At 39.9% G+C, this 24,505-nt stretch overlaps 1 protein-coding gene and 1 pseudogene across 4 annotated transcripts in view; both read right to left on the bottom strand.

The window, feature by feature from the left end:
- DTD1 (D-aminoacyl-tRNA deacylase 1) overlaps positions 1-24,211 on the bottom strand; it is a 308,428-nt gene extending 284,217 nt beyond the window's left edge. For all 4 annotated transcript variants that reach the window (XM_053670944.1, XM_053670946.1, XM_053670945.1 and 1 more), the window contains exons 1-3: positions 24,030-24,211; positions 5,527-5,617; positions 160-395 (exon numbers count right to left, since the gene is read on the bottom strand). In XM_053670944.1, the coding sequence (XP_053526919.1) occupies positions 160-395; positions 5,527-5,617; positions 24,030-24,072 (370 nt within the window). In that variant the 5' untranslated portion in view covers positions 24,073-24,211. The remainder of the gene's footprint in view (positions 1-159; positions 396-5,526; positions 5,618-24,029) is intronic.
- Positions 20,183-22,989, bottom strand: LOC119047540 (keratin, type I cytoskeletal 18-like; annotated as a pseudogene).
- Positions 24,212-24,505: the final 294 nt, after the last annotated feature.

The following is a 24,505-nucleotide window of genomic DNA, read 5'->3' as shown; positions in this document are numbered from 1 at the left end:
TTGAGAGGACGTATACAGCAACAAGCAGTGACAACAGCCATTATGTTGTTTTAAGTAAGTAATAAGCATAAATAATGGACTTCTTGAAAAGGAGAGTTTGCAGTTGTAGAATCTCCTCTTTTCCCTGCCCAGTAATGTCCCGGAGACTCTCCCGCCTACCTTTGATGAGCTCTGGCCTGTACGTCTTGCGCAGCTGCTCCAGGAAGCTGTTGTACAAATTCTCTGCCTGCTCCGTGGGCATTGCCAGGTGGAAGTCGGGCTTGTTGCCCTTGAGGACACACTGGAGGGTGAACTGGCTGACACATAACACCTCGTATTGTTTGTCCATCACACTCTTCGACCAGTGCTTCCCACTTTCATCGTCAAACACACGTAAGTTTAAAATCTTGCGGACCCTAAGGAGGAAAATAGCAATGAAAACTACCCAAGGAATCACAAGCCCCCAAACATTCCAGCACCCTTCAAATGTTACCATTATCCTGCCAAACAAAAACATAATGCTGACAGCATTGCTTACAGAAAGTATTACCTTGGGCAAGTTACTTTCCATTCTGTGTTTCTGTTTTCTCATCCATAATAGGGGGCAATAATGATCCTACCTCATGGGTTGTTTAGAAATTTCCTTTATTTTTTCTTTTTTTTGGTCAACCCTCCAATTCACAGAAACTGCCAGTGGGAACTGGAGCCCAGATGACAACCACCCACCATCTTCTCCTTCAGACTGGGGTTACATCAAAACATGGATCCAATTCTAATTGTCTGTAGAATTCAATCTTTATGTTGGAATAAATGGCACACCATTTTTACACCCCTTGTTGGAGCTACTCAAAATGAACAATTCAGTACCCACCCTAGAGAAAACTTAGGGTTGCTGCCAATATGCAAAAGTTATGGAGAAAGACAGCTTAACAACCATTTCACATGTAAGGACAGCCACCTTGGCTAGGAAGAAGGCTAGGTAACATTTATAAGATAAAGAATGACCTGCATGAAAGTTGCAATTCCACCTGTGGAGAGTCATCTTTTTGTTGATGACACATTCAAGGGCTATAGAAATAGTAATTCACTGACTCTTTGTATGGGTGCTCACTGGTGGGCACTTCTCTTCAACCCCCCTCCACAGCCAAGGATTGTCTTCTGTTAAGTCAAATCTCTAAACCACCAAGATAAGTATTAGCTCTCTGGAATATCAAAGCCATAAAGAGATTCAGACCCAGAGCCCAAATTTTTAACCACTACACCACCCTACTATCTTGAGTATTCAGGGGACAGTTATTAAAATGCCAACATCCCTAAAGTGGTAGTGAACTATCCTTATCAGTCATTAGCACCTTAGCAGGAATTAGGTTCTAAACCTGATTTTCAACCTAATACCAAAGGGACAATTGGGTGGGATTATACTCTGACTCTGGATACCAAAGAGCAGAATAAACAGATCTGAGTATCTGAAGTAAACGTGTCAAGTGGTGCTAGAGTAGGGGAAAACACAAGTGGGAGTAAAACCTGGGGAGGAGGAAGCTGCCCATAGGAGACAGCCGGTGAAGCCACAATGATGACAAACCCCACTAACCTTAGTAAAAGGAGCACTGGCCCAGGTCAGATAGCCTAGATTCTAATTTGAATTTGGGCTTTTTGATAAGTATGTACATGTAACTTTGAGAAAGTAATTAACCTCTCTGAGATATACATCCTTATATGTACAATGAAGAACTGGGCATTTTAAAAATGTATGAAGAGCACCAGACAATATTTTTTAATATGTTTTATTGATTATGCCATTACAGATGTCCCGTTTCCCCCCTTTATTCCCCTCTACCCTGCACACCCCCTCTCCCACCATTCCCCCCCCTTTAGTTTATGTTCATGTGTCAAGGGTTCCTTAGATTCTGTATTTCCCATACTATTCTTGCCTTCCCCATTGCCTATTTGCTACCTACTGTCTATGCTACTTATTCTCTGTACCTTCTCCCCCTTTTCCTCCTACAACTCCACTGTTGTTAACCCTTCATGTGATCGCCATTTCTATGGTTCTGCTCCTGATCTAGCTGTCCTCTTAGTTTGCTTTTGTTTTAGTTGTGGTTGTTAATAATTGAGTTTGCTATCCTTTCACTGTTCATATTTTTATCTTCTTTTTCTTAGATAAGTCCCTTTAACATTTCATATAATAAGGGCTTGGTGATGATGAACTCCTTCAACTTGACCTTATCTGACAAGCACTTGATCTGCCCTTCCATTCTAAATGAAAGCTTTGCTGGATAGAGCAATCTTGGGTGTAGGTCTTTGCCTTTCATGACTTGGAATACTTCTGTCCAGCCCCTTCTTGCCTGTAAGGTGTCTTTTGAGAAATCAGCTGACAGCCTGATGGGAACTCCTTTATAGGTGACTGTCCCCTTATCTCTTACTGCTTCTAGGATTCTCTCCTTCCTTGTTATCTTGGCTAATATAATTATGTTGTACCTTGGTGTGTTCCTTCTTGGGTCCAACTTCTTTGAGACTCTCTGAGCTTCCTGGATTTCTTGGCAGTCTATGTCCTTTGCCATATTGGGGAAGTTCTCCTTTATTATTTGTTCAAATAAGTTTTCCACTTGTTGCTCTTCCTCTTCCACTTCTGGTACCCTCATCATTCAGATGTTGGAATGTTTAAAGATGTCCTGGAGGTTCCTAAGCCTCTCCTCATATTTTTGAATTATTGTTTCTTTATTCTGTTCTGGTTGAATGTTTCTTCCTTCTGGTCCACTCCCTTGATGTGAGTCTCAGTTTCCTTTCCATCACTATTGGTTTCCTGTGCATTTCCCCTCATTTCACTTTGTGTAGCCTTCATTTGTTCCTCTAATTTGTGAGTAAAATCAACCAGTTCTGTGAGCATCCTTATCACCAGTGTTTTGAACTATGCATCTGATAGGTTGGCTATCTGTTGGTCACTTAGAAGTATTGGCTCTGGGGCTTTGAGCTGTTCTTCTTGAGCTATAATGTTTTTGTCTGTTCATGCCTGTTACATATAAGGGGCAGAGCCTTAGGTGTTCACCAGGACGGGGCAACCCAAGTTGCTGGGTTGTAATGCTTTATGTCAGGGCGGGGTCAGAGAGGGGCAATGGCGTCTGTTCTGCTCTCTCTCAGATTTCGGTCCCCTCTGCTGCTTCCTGCAAGCAAATTGGGCCCCTCTGGTGCCGGTTCCTGGGTATGTGGGCCTGTGTACCTTCCAGGACCCTGTGGGTCTCTCCAACAAACTCTCGGTGAGCCTGGGAGTTTCGCCCAGCACCTTGACCCCAAAAGTTTTTCCAATTGGCACTTTTAGGGTTTAACTCCTGTCGCTGGGGCCCTAGCCTGTGCAGTCTGTTTCACTGCTCGCTCCTTTGCCTAGTTTATCTGCATGTGGATGTGTAACTGCGGTCAGCCAGCCACCTTGCACCCCCGCTGGGTCTGCCCGTTGCCACTCCACACCTGGGATCTGCCCACCGCTGCCTGCGCTCCTGGGTGTGTCCGGCCGCATTGTCCCATGCAACCCTGCTCCCCCAGCTGCTGACTCCACCCCTCTCACCAGTCTGGATGAATGGTTCGTTGTTGTCAGACTTCTGTATAGTTCAATTTTCTGTGTTTTGGTTGGGTTTTTCTTACTAAAACTTTGTTGTCTTTAAACTTGGTGGTGCAAGGAGGCATAGTGTTTCCACCTATGCCTCCATCTTGGCCAGAAGTCTCCCCAGATAATATTTTTAATTAAAAAGCAGGCTTTGGGGACCTTTTTGGAAGAATGGTGCTGCCGGATGACGATTAGACTTCTGGTCAAGATGGAAGTGTAAGTAAACACAACTCTCCTCCTTGCACAACTATGGCAAAAATTACAACTAGGCCACAAAACAATATCACCCAGAAACACCAGATAATCAGGCTGTGTGGCATTCTGACAACCAAGGATTTAAAGAAGCCACATTCATCCAGACAGGTGTGCTTTTCTACAATAGGCCACACTAAAAAGAGTCAAAGCAGTTCTACCTAATACACCAAAATAAACATAGGGAAGCTGTCAAAAGGAGGAGACAAAGAAACATAGACAGAATGAAAGAACAGAACAAAATTCCAGAAAAAAGAACTAAATGAAATAGATATAAACAATCTATCAGATGTACAGTTCGAAACAATGGTTATCAGGATGTTCAAGGAACTCATTGGATACCTCAATAACATAAAAAAGATGCAGGTAGAAATGAAGGTTACATTAAGTGAAATAAAGAAAATGTATAGGGAACCAACAGTGGAGGAGATGAAGCCCAGAATCAAATCAACAATTCAAAAAACAAGGAAGTAAAAAACATTCCATCAAATAGTAAGAACACAAAAGTATTTTTAAAAGGATATGCTAAGGAGTCTCTGGACACCTTCAAATGTACCAACATCCAAATCATAGGGGAGCTAGAAGGAGAAGAGGAAGAGCAATAAATTGAAATTTTATTTCAAAAAATAGTGAAAGAAAATTTCCCCAATTTGGTGAAGGAAATAAACATACAAGTCCAGGAAGCACAGAGAGTACCAAAGAAGATGGACCAAAAGAGGACCACACCAAGACACATCATAATGAAAATGCCCCAAAACAAAAGCTAAGGCCACTAGTGGGATGTTTGCTCAAAAGTAATTTCAGGAAGAGGGTTAAGATTCAAGGGAAAAGCAAGGATCTTCAACCTAGATTATTCTATCCAGCAAAACTATCATTTAGAATTGAAGGGCAGATAAAGTGCTTCCCCGACAAGATAAAAATAAAGGAGTTCATCATCACCAAGTCCTTATTATATGAAATGTTAAAGGGACTTATTTAAGAAAAAGAAGATCAAAAGTATGAACATTAAAATAGCAATAAATTCACAACTATCAACAACTGAATCTTAAAAACAAACTAAGCCAACAAGCAGAACAGAAACAGAATCATAAGTATGGAGATCATTTGGAGGATTATCAGATGGGAAGGGGAAGGGGGAGAATAGGGGAAATGGTGCAGAGATTAAGAAGTAAGAAATGGTAGGTATAAAATAGGGGGAAGTTAAGAACAGTATGGGAAAAGGAGTAGCCAAAGAACTCATATGCATGAACCATGGACATGAGTAAGGCAGGAATCACCAGAGGGAATAGGGGTACTGGGTGAAGGGGGCAAAGGGGGAAAAATCGAAACAATTATAATAGCATAATCAATAAAAAAAATTTAATTAAAAAACTAATTATTCATAAGAAAAGAGGCTTGCTTTTTGCATTAAGAGAATGATTCATAGATGCAGCAACAAATAGGGACAGAGACTAAGTTGTACTCTAGCTCTGCTGCTCACTTAGTGGGTGACATTTAACAGATTCTTTCTCAGTCTCCTCATCTGGAACACAGAGATAAACATACATCAAATGTCACAATGATAAAAGTTACATGGGCTTACTTTATAGGAACAAAATCCTATAGAAGTTCCTAGTACATGTGTGTATATGTATATATTATATATAACCATCACATATCCCATTCAAAGAGCAATGACTTAGAAATCCGCATCTTACATGTGCTCCAGTTCCTTATGTGTATCTTCCAGAGAAATGCCCAGCAAAACACAGATGCCGTGTCCAATGGCGCTTATCTGCTCTCCTCCAACTAGAAAGGAAACAAAAGGAAAAAGGATTCAGAGCCAAATAGGTACCATGAACCATAAAGCACTTTGAAATAACCAACAAGAATATTTAAAAATCATGCATACTTCTTATAACTACTTTGCAAAGTCAGTAGATACTCAAAAATGAAAGGAGTTATGTTAAAGCAGTAAGATGATCATCGTTTATGTCCATTATTTTTAACATCTGAAATAAATGACTTCTGAAGTGAACAATCAGTAAGCAGAATTTCAGGACCACATTTAAATCTGTGTGATTTTAGGTAAGATACCAAAAACTTTCTATGATGAAGTTTGCAATCTGCAAAAACAGAAAAGTTTTCCTGCCCAGAGAATCCAGCTTTGCTATATTAATTCTCAGGAGATGCCCATTTGTCTTTGAATCAGCAAATCTGGTAACATAATACCCATCACAAAATGGAAAACACTTATGTCATAAAAATAAAGAAACAATTTTTCTACTTACTGCAGAAATGAAAAATATACACAAAAACCATGATTTAAAAGTTAAACTTCAAACTTCCAGCCAAGATGGAGGCGTAGATAGATACACTTTGCCTCCTCGTGCAACCCAAAGAAGGACAACAAATTAAAAAATAAAAAAAATAACCAAAACTGCCAGGAAATTGTACTGTATGAAAGTCCTACAACCAAGGAGTTAAAGAAGACATTCACGAGCCCAGTAGCAGGGGTGGAGATAGGCAGCTGGGGTGGAGAGGACTCAGCAAGATAGTGGCTAGAGGACCAGGACAGGCGAGGCAGTAGCTGGTGGACTGGACATGGTGGCAGGTGGCAGAGCCCAGTCCCACATTTGCATGTGAATAAATTCAGAGGAACAACTGGGGAACAAGACAGACCACACAACTAAGGGTTCCAGCATGGGGAAATAAAGCCTCAAAACCTCTGGCTACAGCCCTGGCTGGTGTAGCTCAGTGGATTGACCACGGGCCTGGAAATCAAGCAACCACGGTTCGATTCCCAGTAAGGGCACATGCCTAGGTTGTAGGCCAGTTCCCAGCAGGGGACACACAAGAGGCAACCATACATTGATATTCTCTCCCTCTCTCCTTCCCTTCCCCTCTAAAGATAAATAAATAAAATCTTAAAAGATATTAAAAAGATATTAAAAATATTTAAAAAAAACCTCTGGCTACAAAAACCTGTGGGGATTGAGGCAGCAGGAGAAACTCCCAGTTTCACAGGAGAGTTCATTGGAGAGAGCCACAGGCTCCTAGAATGTACACAAAACCACCCACCTGGGAATCAGCACCAAAAGGGCCCAATTTGCTTGTGGGTAGCAGAGGAAGTGACGAAAATCCTGCTGACAGCCTAGCAAGTGGCATTGTACCCACTCAGACCCGTCCCTCAAAACACAGCCAAGTAGGTTGTCTTGCCCTGGCAAATACCTATGTCTCTACCCCTTACTATGTAACAGACACATTGAGACAAAAAATATATATATGGCCCAAATGAGAGAAGAAATCAAAGCTTCAGAAAAAAAAAAACCTAAGCACTGAAGAGATAGCCAAACTATCAGATGCACAGTTCAAAACACTGGTAATCAGGATGCTCACAAAAATGGTTGAGTAAGGTCACTAAATAGAGGAAAGAGAAAAGGCTATGAAAAGTAAAATAAAGTAATATGTACAGAGAACCAAGAGTGATGGATAGGAAACTGGGACTCAAATTGATGATTTGGATGAGGAGGAAGAAAGAAACATTCAACCAGAAAAGAATGAAGAGATAAGAATTCAAAAAAATGAATAGAGGCTTAAGAACCTCCGGGACAGCTTTAAACATTCAAACATCTGAATCATATGGGTGCCAGTAGGAGAAGAGGAAAAGCAACAAGTGGAAAAGTTATTTGAACAAATAATAAAGGAGAACTTCTCCAATTTGGTAAAGAAAATAGACTTCCTGGAAGTCCAGAGAGCTCAGAGAGTCCCAAAGAAGTTGGACCCAAGGAAGGCACACATTAAGACAGATCATCACTACACTACCCAAGATTAAAGATAAAAACAGAATATTAAAAGCAGCGAGAGAAAAGGAGGCAGTTACCTACAAAGGAGTTCCCATCAGACTGTCAGCTGATTTCTCAAAAGAAACCTTGCAGGCAAGAAGGGGCTGGAAAGAAGTACTCAAAGTTACAAAAGCCAAGAATTACTATATCCAGCAAAGCTATCATTTAGAATGGAAGGGCAGATAAAGTGCTTCCCAGATAAGGTCAAGTTAAAGGTGTTTATCATCACCAAGCCCTTATTATATGAAATGTTATAGGGACTTATCTAAGAAAAAGAAGAATAAAAATAGGAACAGTAAGGACTTTCAGCCAAGAAAGAGGCATAGGTAGACACACTGTGCCTCCTCGCAAAACCAAAATAAGGGCAACAATTTGAAAACAAAACACAACCAGAACTCACAGAAAATTGAGCTGTATGGAAGTCCAACAACCAAGAAGTTAAAGAAGACACATTCATCCAGCCAGTAGGAGGGGTAGAGAGAGGCACACAAAGGCAGCAGCGGACGGACCCAGCCAGGCAGCAGATTGTGAAGGGGCTTGGCATGCAAGGTGGCTTGCTCAACTGGGTAGTCCTGCATTTGACTGCAGATAAACCAGGCAAAACTGGGGAATAAGACAGACTGTGCAACTCAGGGTCCCAGCTTGGGGAAATAAAGCCTCAAATCAAGGATTGAAAACACCTGTGAAGGTTGAGGTGCCAGGAGAAACTTCCAAACTCACAGGAGAGTTCATTGGAGAGACCCACAGGGTCCTAGAACACACACAAACCCCCCCACATGGGAAGCAGCACCAGAATGGCCCAGTTTGCTTGTGGGAAACAGGGAAGTGACTGAAATCTGGCAGAGAGCAGAGTGAGCGCCATTGTTCCCTCTCGCACCCCTGCCCCACATACAGTGTCACAACCCAGCTACAAGGGTTACCCCTCCCAGGTGAACACCTAAGGCTCTGTCCCTCACTACAAAACAGGAGCATCAAGACCCAAAAACAAAAAGGCCCAAACGAAAGAACAGATCAAAGCTCCAGAAAAAATACAACTAAGCAGTAAAGAGGTAGCCAACGTATCAGATGTACAGTACAAAGTACTGGTAATCAGGATACTCACAGAATTGGTTGAATTTGGTTGCAAATTAGATAAAAAAAATAAAGGCTATGATAAGTGAAATAAAGGGAAATGTACAAGGAACCAATAGTGCTGGGAAGGAAATTGGGACTCAAATCAATAGTGTGGAGGAGAAAGAAGAAAGAAACACCCAATCAGAAAAGGATGAAGAAACAAGAATTCAAAAAAATGAGGAGAGGCTTAGGAACTTCCAGGACATCTTTAAATGTTCCAACATACAAATTATAGGGGTACCAGAAGGGGAAAAGGAAGAGCAACAGGTGGAAAAGTTTTTCAAACCAATAGTGAAGGAGGACTTCCCCAATCTGGCAAAGGAAATAGTCTTCCAGGAAGTCCAGGAAGCTCAGAGAGTCGCAAAGAAGTTGGACCCAAGGAGGAACACACCAAGCCACATCATAATTACATTAGCCAAGATTAAAATGAAGGAGAATTAAGATGATGCTGGCTTCATAAAAAGAATTTGGGAGTTTTCCATCCTTCTGGACTTTTTGGAATAGTCTGTGCAGAATAGGGGTTAGCTCTTCCTTAAATGCTTTGTAGAATTCTCCTGTGAAACCATCTGGTCCAGGGCTTTTGTGTGATGGGAGTTTTTTGATTACTGCTTCAATTTCTTTTGCTGTTATTGGTGTATTTAGATTTTCTGCTTCTTTTTCATTGAGTTTTGGATGATTGTATTTTTCTAGAAATGTGTCCATTTCCCCTAGGTTTTCAAATTTCTTGGCATACAGTTCTTCATAGTAATTTCTTACAATCCCTTCTATTTCTGTGGTATCAGCTGTAATCTCTCCTGTTTCATTTCTGATTGTGTTTATTTGTGTCCTCTCTCTTCTTTTCTTGATGAGCTTACTTAAAGGCTTGTCTATGTTGTTTATCTTCTCAATCCAGCTCCTGGATTCATTGATCCTTAAAATTGTGCTTTTAGTTTCTATGTCATTTAATTCTGCTCTAATCTTGGTTATGTCCTTCCTTCTGCTTGCTCTGGGCTGTCTTTGTTGTTGTTCCTGGAGTTTTTGCAGGCGTAGGGTTAGCTTGTTTGTTTGAAATGTTTCTATCTTCTTTAGGTAGGCCTCTATTGCTATAAACTTCCCTCTCAGGACTGCCTTCGCTGTGTCCCATAAGTTATGCGTTGTTGTGAGATCATTTTCATTTGTTTCCAGAAACGTTTTGATTTCTTCCCTAATTTCATTCTTGACCGATTCATTGTTTAATAGCATACCATTCAGTCTCCATGATTTTGGGTGCTTTGGCATAAAAACAGGCACATAGACCAATGGAACAGAACAGAGAGCCCAGAAATCAACCCAACTCTCTACAGTCAATTAATATTCGACAAAGGGAACAGTAACATAAAATGGAGTAAAGATAGCCTCTTCAACAAATGGTGTTGGGAGAACTGGACAGCTACGTGCAAAAAAAATGAAACTTGAGCACAGACTTACACCATACACCAAAATAAATTCAAGGTGGATAAAAGACTTAAATATAAGCCATGACACCATTAAAGTCCTAGAGGAGAACATTGGCAAGAAAATCTCAGATATTCCATACAGCAACATTCTTTACTGATATGTCCCCTAGAGCAAGGAATGTAAAGGAAAGAATAAACAAATGGGATCTCATCAAAATAAAAAGCTTCTGCGTGGCTAAAGAAAACAGTATTAAATTAGCAAGACAACCAACTGTATGGGAAAACATATTTGCCAATGATACCTCAGACAAAGGTTTAATCTCCAAAATATATAAAGAACTTACACGACTGCACTCTGAGAAGACACCCAGCCCAATTAAAAAATGGGAAAAGGACTTGAACAGACACTTCTCCAAGGAGGACATACAGAACATCCAGAGACACATGAAGAGATGCTCAATATCGTTAGCTATCAGAGAGATGCAAATTGAAACCACAATGAGATACCACTTTACACCAGTCAGGATGGCTATCATAAACAAAGCAACTAACAACAAATGTTGGAGAGGTTGTGGGGAAAAGGGGTCCTTAGTCCACTGTTGGTGGGATTGCAGACTGGTACAACCATTATGGAAAACAGTATGGAATTTTCTCAGAAAAATAAAAATCGACCTGCCTTTTGACCCAGCAATTCCACTGCTGGGATTATATCCTAAGAATCCTAAAACACCAATATCAAAGAACCTATGCACCACAATGTTCATAGCAGCACAATTTACAATAGCCAAGAGTTGGAAGCAACCTAGGTGTCCAGCAGTAAATGAATGGATCAAAAAATTATGGTACATATACACAATGGAATTCTATGTTGCAGAGAGAAAGAAGGAGCTACCTCCTTTTGCAACAACATGGATGGAACTGGAAAGCATTATGCTGAGTGAAATAGGCCAGGTGCTGAAAGACAAATACCATACGATCTCACCTTTAACAGGAAGCTAAACAACAAAACAAACAAGCAAGCAGGAAAAAAAAAAAAAACAAAGACACTGAAATAGAGAACAAGGGGACAGTGACCAGAGGGGAGAAGGAAGGGAAGTTAAGGGGGAAAGGGGGGGAGGGATTTGGAGGAAAAAATAGGAAGGACACAGGGACGAGAACTAAGGGGGGTGGAAATGGGAGGGAGGTGGGGAGCAAGGGGCGGGGGAGGCTGGGATGGGAAAAATAGACAAAAAACTGTACTTGAAAAATAACTAAATAAAATTAATTTATAAAATAAAAAATAAAAAATTAAAATGAAGGAGAGAATCCTAGGAGCAGCAAGAGATAAGGGTACAGTCATCTACAAAGGAGTTCCCTTCAGACTGTCAGCTAATTTTTCAAAAGAGCCCTTACAGGCAAGAAAGGGCTGGAAAGAAGTATTCCAAGTCATGAAATGCAAGGACCTACATCCAATATTGCACTATCCAGCAAAGCTTTCATTTAGAATGGAAGGGCAGATCAAGTGCTTGTCAGATAAGGTCAAGTCAAAGGAGTTCATCATCACCAAGCCCTTATTGTATGAAATGTTAAAGGGATTTAGCTAAGAAAAAGAATATAAAAAATATGTACAGTAAAATGACAGCAAACTCACAATTATTAACAACCACACACACAAAAAAAACAAACACTAACTAATGAAACAACTAGAACAGGAACAGAACCACAGAAATGGATATCACATGAAGGGTTAGTAACAGGGGAGTGGGAGGAGAGAGAGGGGGAAAAGTTATAGAGAATAAGTAGCATAGATGGTAGATAGAAAACAGACAGGGGGAGGTTCAGAATAGTATAAGAAATGTAGAAGGCAAAGAACTTATATGTATAACACATGGACATGAACTAAAGGGTGGGAATGTGGGTGGGAGGAGGTGTGCATGGTGGAGTGGAGTGAAGGGCAGAAAATGGGACTACTGTAATAGCCTAATCAATAAAATATATTTTTTTAAACAGGAACAATAAAATGACAACAAACTCAGAACTATTAATAACCAAACCTAAAAACAAAAACAAAAACAAACTAAGCAAACAACTATAAAAGGAACAGATTCACAGAAATGGAAATCATATGGAAAGTTATCAGCAGGGAGGGAGAGAGCACGAATGGGGGAAAACGTACAAGAAATAAGTAGCATAAATGGTAGGTAGAAAATAGACGGGGAGGTTAAGAATAGTATGGGAAATGGAGAAGCCAAAGAACTTATATTTGTAACCCATGGACATGAACTAAGGTGGCAGAATGACCATGGGAGGGAGTGTATAGGGCAGAGGAGAATAAAGGGGAGAACAAAATGGGACAACTGTAATAACTTAATCAATAAAACATACTTGAAAAGTTAAGCTTCAAGTCAGCAAACTTCTATTATTTCTCAGTTTAGTACTAAACTAAGTACTAAAGTACATTGTCTAAGACAATGATCTCCAAATCTTTTTAAATCAATCACCTCATGTACAAATATAATCTCTGGATATATATTCCTATTGCAAACATTAGCATACATATTTACAGTTAAATACATACTCTACTACCATAGATAGTCTCTCAATGTTGGTATATTACTTATGCCAAGATGCATCATTATAATGGAAAATCAAAGCCCATACTTCAAATGTTGGTCTTCAAAATTTTCTATTTTTCTTGACAAACTCTTTGCCAGATCTCACTAGATTATTTGTGTTTTGTTACTTTATCATGTACTAACCTAATGTTCCAATTAGACAATGGTCAACTGTGTCATTTCCTTGTTATTTCCTTCTGCTAGATACTAATATCTATGAGTAGGCCCTGCCTGGGTAACTCAGTTGGTTAGAGCATCATCCCAATATGCCAAGGTTGCAGGTTCAGTCCCCAGTCAGAGTACATACAAGTATCAACTCATAAATGTACAAATAAGTGGAACAACAAATCAATGTTTCTCTCTTCCTCTCTAAAATCAACAAATAACTTTTTATCCTCAACTGAGGACATGCTTGCTGATTTTTAGAGAGGGAAAGGTAGGGAGTGGGGAGAAAAATATCAGTGTGAGACAGAAACATTGATGGGTTGCCTCTCATTTGCACCCCAACTGGTTACCGAACCCACAGATTAGGCATGTGCCCTGACCTGGAACTGAACCTGCAACCCTTCAGTTTACAAGATAATGCTCCAATCAACCTATCCACACCAGCCAAAGCAATAAATAAATTAAAAAATTAAATAATAATAATAGCCCTGACCAGTGCAGCTCAGTTGGTTATGTGTCGTTCCCCAGAATGAGGGGTCCCAGGTTCAATTTCTAGTTGGGGTACTTGCCTGAGTTGCTGGTTCCATCCCTGGTCGGGGCACATGTGAGAGGGAACCAATTGCTGTTTCTCACATCAATGTTTCTCTACCTTTCTTTCTCCCTCCCATCCCTTCCCTCTAAAAATAAATAAATGAAATCTTTAAAATCATCGTCGTCATCATCATCATCATCATCTATAAATATCCCTGACAAGGGATCAAAGACTTCACTATGTTGTAGTATCCTTCAATTTAAGGAAATAGTGAGAAACTCTCCTCTTCCTTCAGGTGTCTAACAAGGCACCACCTGACATTCACATGCCAGGAGAGCACCAGCATCAACCCATTCCTGAAATAATGTGTAAAGCTTAATTTCTCTTAGCTTTATGCTAAAAAGATATTTTAATATTTTCTTCTATGCTGATTTTCTTATTATGGACTATGACTGATTTACTGTTCTTTGAGCCACTGACTCAAAAGCTGAAACTAAAAAAAAAAAAAATCTATCCTAACATAAAGACTAAACAATTGGGGTTGTTTACTTATTTGTTTTGCTTTAGAAAAACCTTTGGCTTTTTTTTGTTCTTTACATAAATCAATATTATTTTTTAATAATTTTTTATTTTTCAATTACAGTTGACACAGAATGTTAAATTAGTTTCAGATGTACAACCCGGTGACTAGATATTTATATAATCTACAAAGTGATCACTGTGATAAGTCTAGTACTCACCTGACACTATACATTGTTATTACAATATTACTGACTATATTCCCTATGTTGTACTTTACATCTACATGACTATTATGTAACTAAAAATTTGTACTCTTTTTCTAAAAGATTTTACTTATTTACTTTTTAGAGAGAGGAGAAGACAGGGAGAAAGGGAGACATACATCAATGTGTGGTTACCTCTCACACACCGCCTACTAGGGACCTGGCCCACAACCCAGTCATGTACCCTGATTGGGAATCAAACCCGTAACCCTTATGGTTCACAAGCCAGCATTCAATCCACTGAGCCACACCAGCCAGGCCCCAATTTGTACTTAATTCCTTCACCTTTTTTACCCATTCCTCTAATGCCCCTCCCACCTGGCAACCATCAAAACATCCTTTGTATCTATGAATCTGTTTCTGGGTGCTGGTTTGTTTTGTTTTTCAGAATCCACATATAAGTGAAGTCATATGGCTTTTGTCTTTCTCTGTCTGACTTAATTTCACTCAGCACGATACCCTCTGGGTCCATCCATGATGTTGCAGATAGCAAGTTTTCACTTTTTTATAAATAATAAAATGGCATTAAATACATCTCTATCAACAATCACTTTATTCCTTTCGGTGTATTTTTCATTTCAGATATTACATTATTCATTTTTAACTGGTGCTTTTTTATGGTTTCTATGTCCTTTTTCATGCTATCAAGTATACTTACAGCCACCACTCTGAACTTTATATTTGGTAAATTGCTTGCCTCCATTTCATTCAGCTCTTTTTCTAGAGATTTATCCTCTTCTATTTGGGGCCTGTTTCTTTGTCACCTCATTTTGGCTGCCTCTTTGTGTTTATTTCTATGTATTAGATAGATCTTCTATGACTCCCAGTCTTCATGGAATGAGCTTATATATTAGGTGTCTTGTGGGGTCCAGTGGTACAGTCTCCTTAGTCCCCTGAGCTATGTGTTCCAGGAATGTCCCTTGTGTGGGTTATATGGGCCTGCTTGTTAGAATTGAGTTTTGATGACTATTGGCCTATTTGTGTATGGGATAGACCATCAGGCTGGCTGAACCTGAGGATTAACCCCAAACATGGCATGTGAGCTACTGTGCAGTATTAACCACACAAAGCAGAATTTATCTCAGCAGGGTTTGGTGCCTGCCAAGATCTCCCTCTGGATATGCCACTTGTGAGGCTTACTGAATCCTATTCTGATGTTGTCTAATGCTTGTCACTGGATGTGTTGGTTATGGGCCTTTTGGTTGGTTCCTCTGTACCAGAGAAACTCTGGTACAGGCCATTATAAGACACTGCCAGTGACTGACACTCAGCAACCTATTTGGAGCAGTTTTGATGTGGCTTCTTCTGTAAATCCTTGGTTACAAGACCTCTCTTCAGCCAATCTTCAGTTGGTTATTCAAATTGACTGTTCCATAATTTAGTTGTAATTCCAGTTTAGTCCTGGGAGGAGATGAGTGTAGCTTACATCCCCACCATTGTTGATTGCCTTGGGTCAATCAACAATTACTTTAACTGTAGATAGATTAAATGCTCCAATCAAAATACATATGGTGGATCAGTAGAAAGAAAATAAGACCCTCACATAATGTTGCCTACAAGAGACTCACTTCAGATTGAAAGACACACACAGACTGAAAGTAAAGAGATGAAAAAAGATATTTCAAGATATTTCATGAAAATGGAAATGAAATTAAAAAGCTGGATTAGCAATACTTATACCAGAAAAATACACTTTAAAAGAAAGATTATAACAAGAAATAATGAAGGACCCAGCAATTCCACTTCTGGATTTTTATCTGAAGAAACCCAAAACACTAAATCAAAAATACCTAGGCATTCATATGTTCATTGCAGCATTACTTATAATAGCCATGATATGGAAGTAACTTAAGTATCTATCAAGAGATAAGTTGATAGAGAAGCAGTGGTGCATATATACAATGAAATATGACTTGGCCATAAAAAAATATGTGTTATTTTCTTATAATGTCAATATATTTTCTAAATTTTCCCCAAAGTATTTTTAAAGCTTAAAAATAATTATTATTGGACAGATCTTCCAAACAAAATATCAACAAAGATATTGTGGCATTAAACAACACCCTAGATGAAATGGACTTAACTGATATATATAGAGCCCTTCATCCCAAAGAAGCTAAATACACATTCTTTTCAAATGCATATGGAACATTTTCAAAGATAGACCACATGATAGGACACAAAACGAGCCTCAACAAATTCAAGAAAATTGAAATCATACCAAGCATTTTCTCTGACCACAAGGGACTGAAATTAGAAACCAACCCCAAAGAAAAAACCTCAAAGCACCCAAAAACATGGAGACTGAATGGTATGCTATTAAACAACAAATGGGTCAAGAATGAAATTAGGGAAGAAATCAAAAAGTTTCTGAAAACAAATGAAAATGATCTCACAACAACCCAAAACTTATGGGACACAGCAAAGGTAGTCCTGAGAGGGAAGTTTATAGCAATACAGGCCTACCTAAAGAAAATAGAAACATTTCAAACAAACAACCTTACTCTACACCTGCAAGAACTCGAGGGACAACAACAAAAACAGCCCAAAGCAAGCAGAAGGAAGGAAATAACTAAGATCAGAGCAGAACTAAATGACATAGAAACTAAAAGCACAATTTTAAGGATCAATGAATCCAGGAGTTGGTTCTTTGAGAAGATAAACAAAATAGACAAGCCTTTAAGTAGGCTCATCAAGAAAAGAAGGGAACGGACACACATAAACACAATCAGAAATGAAAGAGGAGAGATTACAACTGATACCACAGAAATAGAAAGGATTGTAAGAAATTACTATGAAGAACTGTATGCCAAGAAATTTGAGAACCTAGGGGAAATGGACACATTTCTAGAAAAATATAATCTCCCAAAACTCAACGAAAAACAAGCAGAAAATCTGAACACACCAATAAGAGCAAAAGAAATTGAAGCAGTAATCAAAAAACTCCCATCACACAAAAGCCCCGGACCAGATGGGTTCACAGGAGAATTCTACAAAGCATTTAAGGAAGAGCTAACCCCTATTCTCCACAGACTATTCTAAAAAATCCAGAAGGATGGAAAACTCCCAAACTCCTTTTATGAAGCCAGCATCATCTTAATTCCAAAACCAGATAGAGATACAACAAAGAAAGAAAACTTCAGGCCAATATCGCTGATGAACATAGACGCTAAAATCCTCAACAAAATATTGGCAAATTGCATCCAACAATATATCCAAAAGATTATACAACATGACCAAGTGGGATTCATCCCAGGGATGCAAGCATGGTTCAACATTCGCAAAACAGTAAATATAATACATCACATAAACAAAAGCAAAGACAAAAATCACATGATCATATCAATAGATGTGGAAAAAGCTTTCGACAAGGTACAACACCCATTTATGATAAAAACACTCAGCAAAGTGGGAATAGAGGGAGCATTCCTCAATATAATAAAGGCCATTTATGAGAGACCTACAGCCAATATCATACTCAATGGGAAGAAACTAAAAGCTTTTCCACTGAGATCAGGAACAAGACAAGGATGTCCACTTTCACCACTTCTATTCAATATAGTATTGGAAGTTTTAGCCACACCGATCAGGCAAGAAAAGGAAATAAAAGGCATCCAAATAGGAAAGGAGGAAGCAAAACTGTCACTGTTTGCAGATGACATGATAGTGTACATGGAAAATCCTATAGACTCTACCCCAAAACTGCTCGAACTAATTAATGAGTTTGGCAAAACAGCTGGTTACAAAGTCAATATCCAGAAATCAAAGGCATTTTTGTATACCAACAGTGAATCAGCAGAAGGAGAAATAAAGAAAAAATTCCCATTCGATATAGCAAAAAGAAAAATAAAATATCTGGGAATAAACCTAACTAAGGAGGTAAAAAACCTGTATGCAGAAAACTACACAGCCCTGAAAAACAAAATCAAGGAAGACACAAAGAAATGGAAACATATACCTTGTTCATGGATTGGAAGAATTAACATCATCAAAATGTCCATACTACCCAAAGCAATATACACATTCAATGCAATACCTATTAAAGTACCAATGGCATATTTCACAGACATATAACAAACACTTCAAAAATTTATATGGAACCATAAACGAGCCCGAATAGCACCTGCTCTTTTGAGAAAGAAGAACAAAGTAGGGGGGATCACAATACCTGATATCAAACTGTATTACAAGGCCACTGTAATCAAAACAGCCTGGTACTGGCATAAAAACAGGCACATAGACCAATGAAACAGAACAGAGAGCCCAGAAATCAACCTAACTCTCTACAGTCAATTAATATTCGACAAAGGGAACAGTAACATAAAATGGAGTAAAGATAGCCTCTTCAACAAATGGTGTTGGGAGAACTGGACAGCTACGTGCAAAAAAAATGAAACTTGAGCACCAACTTACACCATACACCAAAATAAATTCAAGGTGGATAAAAGACTTAAATGTAAGTCATGACACCATTAAAGTCCTAGAGGAGAACATCAGCAAGAAAATCTCAGATATTTCACGCAGCAACTTCTTTACTGATATGTCCCCTAGAGCAAGGAATGTAAAGGAAAGAATAAACAAATGGGATCTCATCAAAATAAAAAGCTTCTGCATGGCTAAAGAAAACAGTATTAAATTAGAAAGACAACCAACTGTATGGGAAAACATATTTGCCAATGATACCTCAGACAAAGGTTTAATCTCCAAAATATACAAAGAACTTACACCACTCCACTCTAAGAAGACACCCAACCCAATTACAAAATGGGAAAAGGACTTGAACAGACACTTCTCCAAGGAGGACATACAGAACATTCAGAGACACATGAAGAGATGCTCAATATCGTTAGCTATCAGAGAGATGCAAATTAAAACCACAATGAGATACCACTTTACACCGGTCAGGATGGCTATCATAAACAAAGCAACTAACAACAAATGTTGGAGAGGTTGTGGGGAAAAGGGGTCCTTAGTCCACTGTTGGTGGGATTGCAGACTGATACAACCATTATGGAAAACAGTATGGAATTTTCTCAGAAAAATAAAAATCGACCTGCCTTTTGACCCAGCAATTCCACTGCTGGGATTATATCCTAAGAATGCTAAAACACCAATATCAAAGAACCTATGCACCACAATGTTCATAGCAGCACAGTTTACAATAGCCAAGAGTTGGAAGCAACCTAGGTGCCCAGCAGTAAATGAATGGATCCAAAAATTGTGGTACATATACACAATGGAATTCTATGCTGCAGAGAGAAAGAAGGAGCTACTACCTTTTGCAACAACATGGATGGAACTGGAAAGCATTATGCTGAGTGAAATAGGCCAGGTGCTGAAAGACAAATACCATATGATCTCACCTTTAACAGGAAGCTAAACAACAAAACAAACAAGCAAGCAGAAAAAAAAAAAAACAAAGACACTGAAATAGAGAACAAGGGGATAGTGACCAGAGGGGAGAAGGAAGGGAAGTTAAGGGGGAAAAGGGGGAGGGATTTGGAGGAACAAATAGGAAGGACACAGGGACGAGAACTAAGGGGGGTGGAAATGGGAGGGAGGTGGGGGAGCAAGGGGTGGGGGAGGCTGGGATGGGAAAAATAGACAAAAAAACTGTACTTGAAAAATAACTAAATAAAATTTTAAAAAAAACTTTACCAGGAAAAAAATAATTATTATTATTGAGCTATATCCACCATTAAAGTAAATATGCATTATAGAAAATTTGAAAAATGTAAGAAACATGAAGAAAAAGAATATTATTGCAATATTATTATAAATATTGTATATCATTTTTGTCTCATCTTTTCTTTTATTATTGCATAAGAATTTTTCTATGTTATAAGTTTCTCCTAAACATCTTTTTTTTAAAATCTTTCAATGAACTTTTTATTGGCCTTCTTCCCTGCCAAAGGATGTGCCACTTCTGCTGCCTTTAATGCCTCAAAACTTTGGTGTCATTGACCTCAGACACCACTCTGCTGCCCAGAATCATGCGAGTCGTGGTCTTTTGGATGGTTTGTAAGGAGGGGCTCTTGTCCAGGGCATCAACAAGATTGAAGTCCTCCCATTCTTCCAGTAGGCTTCAGTAGGTGGTGACCTCAGCCTCCAGCTTGACCTTGGTGTTCAGCAGGGCCTCATATCCCTTGGCCTGGCACTGCCACTCTGCCCGAGTCTAGGCCAGCTCTGACTCCAGATGCAGCAGGATCCCACTGAGTTGTTCCATCTGCATGGTATAGCACATCTCCACATCCCCAGGGGCTGTTCTCCAAACTGACCTTCAGATTCCTCATTGAGTCCAGGTCAATCTCCAACAACTAGAGTGTAGTCTCAGCTCCACGAGTGTCATCTCAGCAGAGCCTATCTCAGTGGTCTGCAAGGTGACCACTGTGATGCTCTCTTCAATCTGATGGGACCAGTACTCATCCAGCTCCTCTCGGTTCTTCCAAGCCAGCTCATCATACTGGGCCTGGAAGTCTGTCATGATTTTGCTGAGGTCCTGAGATTTGGGGGCATCCAACTCCACAGTCAACCCAGAATTGGCAATCTGGTTTTGTAGATCATTTACTTCCTCTTCATGGTTCTTCTTAATGAAGAGCAGTTCCTCCTTGAGATCCTCAATCTCTGTCTCCACCTGCAGCCAGATGATACTGGTGTCATCAATGACCTTTTGGATCCCATCGATGTCATTCTCCACAGACTGGCACATAGCCAGCTCTGTCTCATACTTCACTCTGAAGTCATCAGCAGCAAAATGAGCACTGTCAATCTGCAGAATAATGCAGGCATTTTCCACAGAATTTGCAAAGATCTGAGCCCTCAAGTCCTCGATGGTCTTGAAATAATGCCCCCAGTCTCTAACCTGGGGTCCGTTCTTCTCTAAGTGTTCTCGGATTTTGATCTCCAGTCTCCAATTACCAGCCTCCAGGCTTCTCACCCTCTCCAGGTAGGAGGCCAGGCAGTCATTCAGGCATTGCATAGTCTCCTTCTCACTCTGGATGCCCCCTACACCCACCAGACCGCCAGCCATCCCTACAGCCAGGCTCCCAGATCCCCAGATGCCCTGCACTCTGGTGGAGGACATGGAGATCTGGAAGCCTGAGACCCCAGAGCCTGCACAGACATTGGCCATGCTGCTGGTTGGCTAGACACCAGCAGCTGGGCAACTACACAGAGCCCAGGGTCCGGTAGCTTGTGGAGAACTTGGAGCATGTGCTGCAGCTCCTGTTGTTCAAGGAGGAAGATGGGAAGCCCAGACTCAGGTTGAAGCTGCTCTAAACATCTTTTAATATTGCATCCCATCCAGTAGCAGTTACATTCCATGCAATGGGCAGACTAAGCTCCACAGGATTAAATTTGTTACAATTGATGACACTACATTGACACATCAAATTATCCAGAGTCCATAGTTTACTCCAGGGTTCACCCTTGGTGCTGTATATACTATGGGTTTGGACAAATACATATATGATGACATGTATGCACCATTATAGTATCATGTGGAGTTATTGCACTGTCCTAAAAATCCTCTGTGCTCTGCTTTTTCATCCCTCTAAAGTGTTCTCTATAATTAGGATTATCTTCTTAAGAGTAGATTTTCAAAAGTAGAATCATTATTTGAAGTGACTCAAATCACTATTTGAAGTTGCATCATCTTTACAATGTTATATTGTATTAATAAGAAATAATTTATGCCCCAAAGCCTGTATCTGACAGTTTGCTCTCTTGTTTTAGAGGAGTTTTGCCCTCCTCCTGGAATAAGTAGAAGGATTAGTAGGTTCAAATGGATCTTTTATTATAGACAAATGGATTTCCAAAGGAAAAAAACTTAAGAAATTTAGAATATCATCAGACTAAAAAAGACCTGAGATATTTGGTCAGTTTCTCCATGTATAAGTGGCACCACCCATGAATCCCTTCTTTGAGAAATTACAAGCTCCCAAATAAACATGTTCACACCCAACAATTTTAGATCCTCGTCCCAATATTCTATGATTCTATTCATATTTTATCTGCTGAAGCTGAGTGACAAGACATGAAGGTTACTGTACTGTTTGCCTGTTTAACCAAATGAGTGTTTAAAATGTTCCATAATAAAGCTTTTTAAATTAGATTATCACAATAACCATGCTATTGAACAATCTCATAAAGTGAAACTGCCACATGATAAGATGTGACTTCTAATTGTGTACTCTGTCTTAACAATAAAATGGGAAATGACATTTTGGAACCCCTGAAATAATATGTCATTCACTTACATTTCAGTGGAGCCAGTCACATTTTTAAGGAATCAGAAAATCTTTCCATTACCATCCAACTAGGAGACCTAGCTAATGCCAAGGTCTCTCTAACACAGAGATAATTCCATCTTATTAACACCTTCCCACAATTAACATTTATCTTTTTAATACAGGTTGGTTGGTTTGTTTTTAACTAAAAGCATACAATTTAAATAATAAACTAAAATCACTTAAACTATTCAGCAAATGTCACAGAACACATGTTTTTAATATTTCAGAATAGAGAGTTAAGAGATATAAGATAAAAACCTAAATTCTCCATTTTATTGAGTGTTGATGATGACCACATAAAGCAGACTATAAGATCTTCTCAGAAAAAGCAAAACATCTTTTCATCTATGGATTATCCTAGTTTAGTGACCTTAAATATTAACCAAAATGCTAAAAAAAATTGTTTTAAAATTCCATAAATCCCAATTACTCTGAGGCCATATCCAAAACCAGTCACCAAAACAGTTTAGACATCATTGAGTAGGGATGAAAAGTCAAATCTCAAATCTAAATACCTGTATATGGTTTTGCTGGGTTTGATTGTTTTTTTTTAGGGGGATTTTGTTGTTTTGCTTTTAGATTAATACTTTCATAGACACAAGAAAACATTTGGTGTAGACTGGCTTGAAGAATATCTGGAATTATCTGGCCTGAAACAATATTATAACTCTGCCAATGTAAACAGAAAAGGCTAGAAAACAATCTAAAATTATTCATTAAAATAACTTTATTATCCTGGTTTGAGTTTTTATAACAACTACCTTATCTACATTACTTATCTGGACCCCATTAACAGTGATTAACATTAATCATTGTTCAAATTAGACTACAATGATCAAGTGATGACTAATGGTTGGGTGGCTTGGCCCACAAGAAACTGGTAGAAAGAGAAATATTTCACCCTGAATTCTTAAGATTCTGACCCCAACCCAGGTCCACTAGAGAGGAAGGTTATCCTGGGGCAAGGACTCTTCTGAAACTAATCTGGGGCTGGTCACGTGGGTGTACACAACTGCCAGAACTCATCGATAGGAACAACTTTTCACATCTGTGTATTTTATTGAGAGTCAAGCTCCATTAAAATTGGGACATATAGAAAATGGGCAAAATGGGAAATTTTAAAAAGAACATTGAAAAAGGGGACGTTCTTGCTCCAGAAATATTCCCTACACATTAGTGCAATAGTCCACTGAAGAACGAGCCATACAGATGCTCGGAGTTTCTACCACCAGGTGCTCAGAACCAAAATAAGGTGCGTTTATCGTGAACCCAAAGAGGGGATCCTGAAGCTAGGACCGCACTGGGGCCCACCAGGCACTTCAGGGGCCGTGGCGGTGCCCTGAGCCTGGCCAAGGAGTCGACACTGCGAGATCCCAGCTCGCCCAAGGGCCCACAGGGCGTTTGGTTGCGGAGAGTGGCCGGGGACTGTCAGGCGTGGGGTCAGGGGTGGCTCCTCCCCGGCCCGGCCCCACCCGACTGACCTGTGACGCTAGCCCGAGCGACGCGTTGCACTACAGCTTTCATGGCGGCGGCTGGAGCTAGTGGGGCGGTGCGCGCTTCTTCCGGCCTCTGGACTCCGCCAGTGGCTTGGCGGCCAGCGCCCACTGCAGATGACACCGGGAAGCGCCCGGCAGCTCTGCCAGACCAAGTTGGTGAAGGCCAGTGATATTGACCACGCCCACCACAAGCTTGTCCCGCCCACATCCATCACGCCCATTTGAGGATAAACTATAACCCGCTCATCCAGTGATAAACCCCACCGGGTTTTCGGTTCTGCTCCACGCACAATTGGTACCAGCCGTAACTCTAGGATCGCCATTCTTGTTCAGACTCAACTCTGCCCAGAACAGTTTCTGCACCTGTTTTCACTCATATCAGGCCCAAGAGCCATCATTCCTATATCCTAGCTGTGTTCTGCCCGAATCCTCATTCTATGTCCCTCTTCCTTCTCTCCAGC

The sequence above is a fragment of the Artibeus jamaicensis genome, unplaced genomic scaffold (genome assembly GCF_021234435.1).
Source record: "Artibeus jamaicensis isolate MK-2021 breed Jamaican fruit bat unplaced genomic scaffold, CSHL_Jam_final contig_65, whole genome shotgun sequence".
Lineage (NCBI taxonomy): Eukaryota > Metazoa > Chordata > Mammalia > Chiroptera > Phyllostomidae > Artibeus > Artibeus jamaicensis.
Note: the sequence above shows the minus strand (reverse complement) of the source record. Positions and strands in the feature narration are given on the sequence as shown.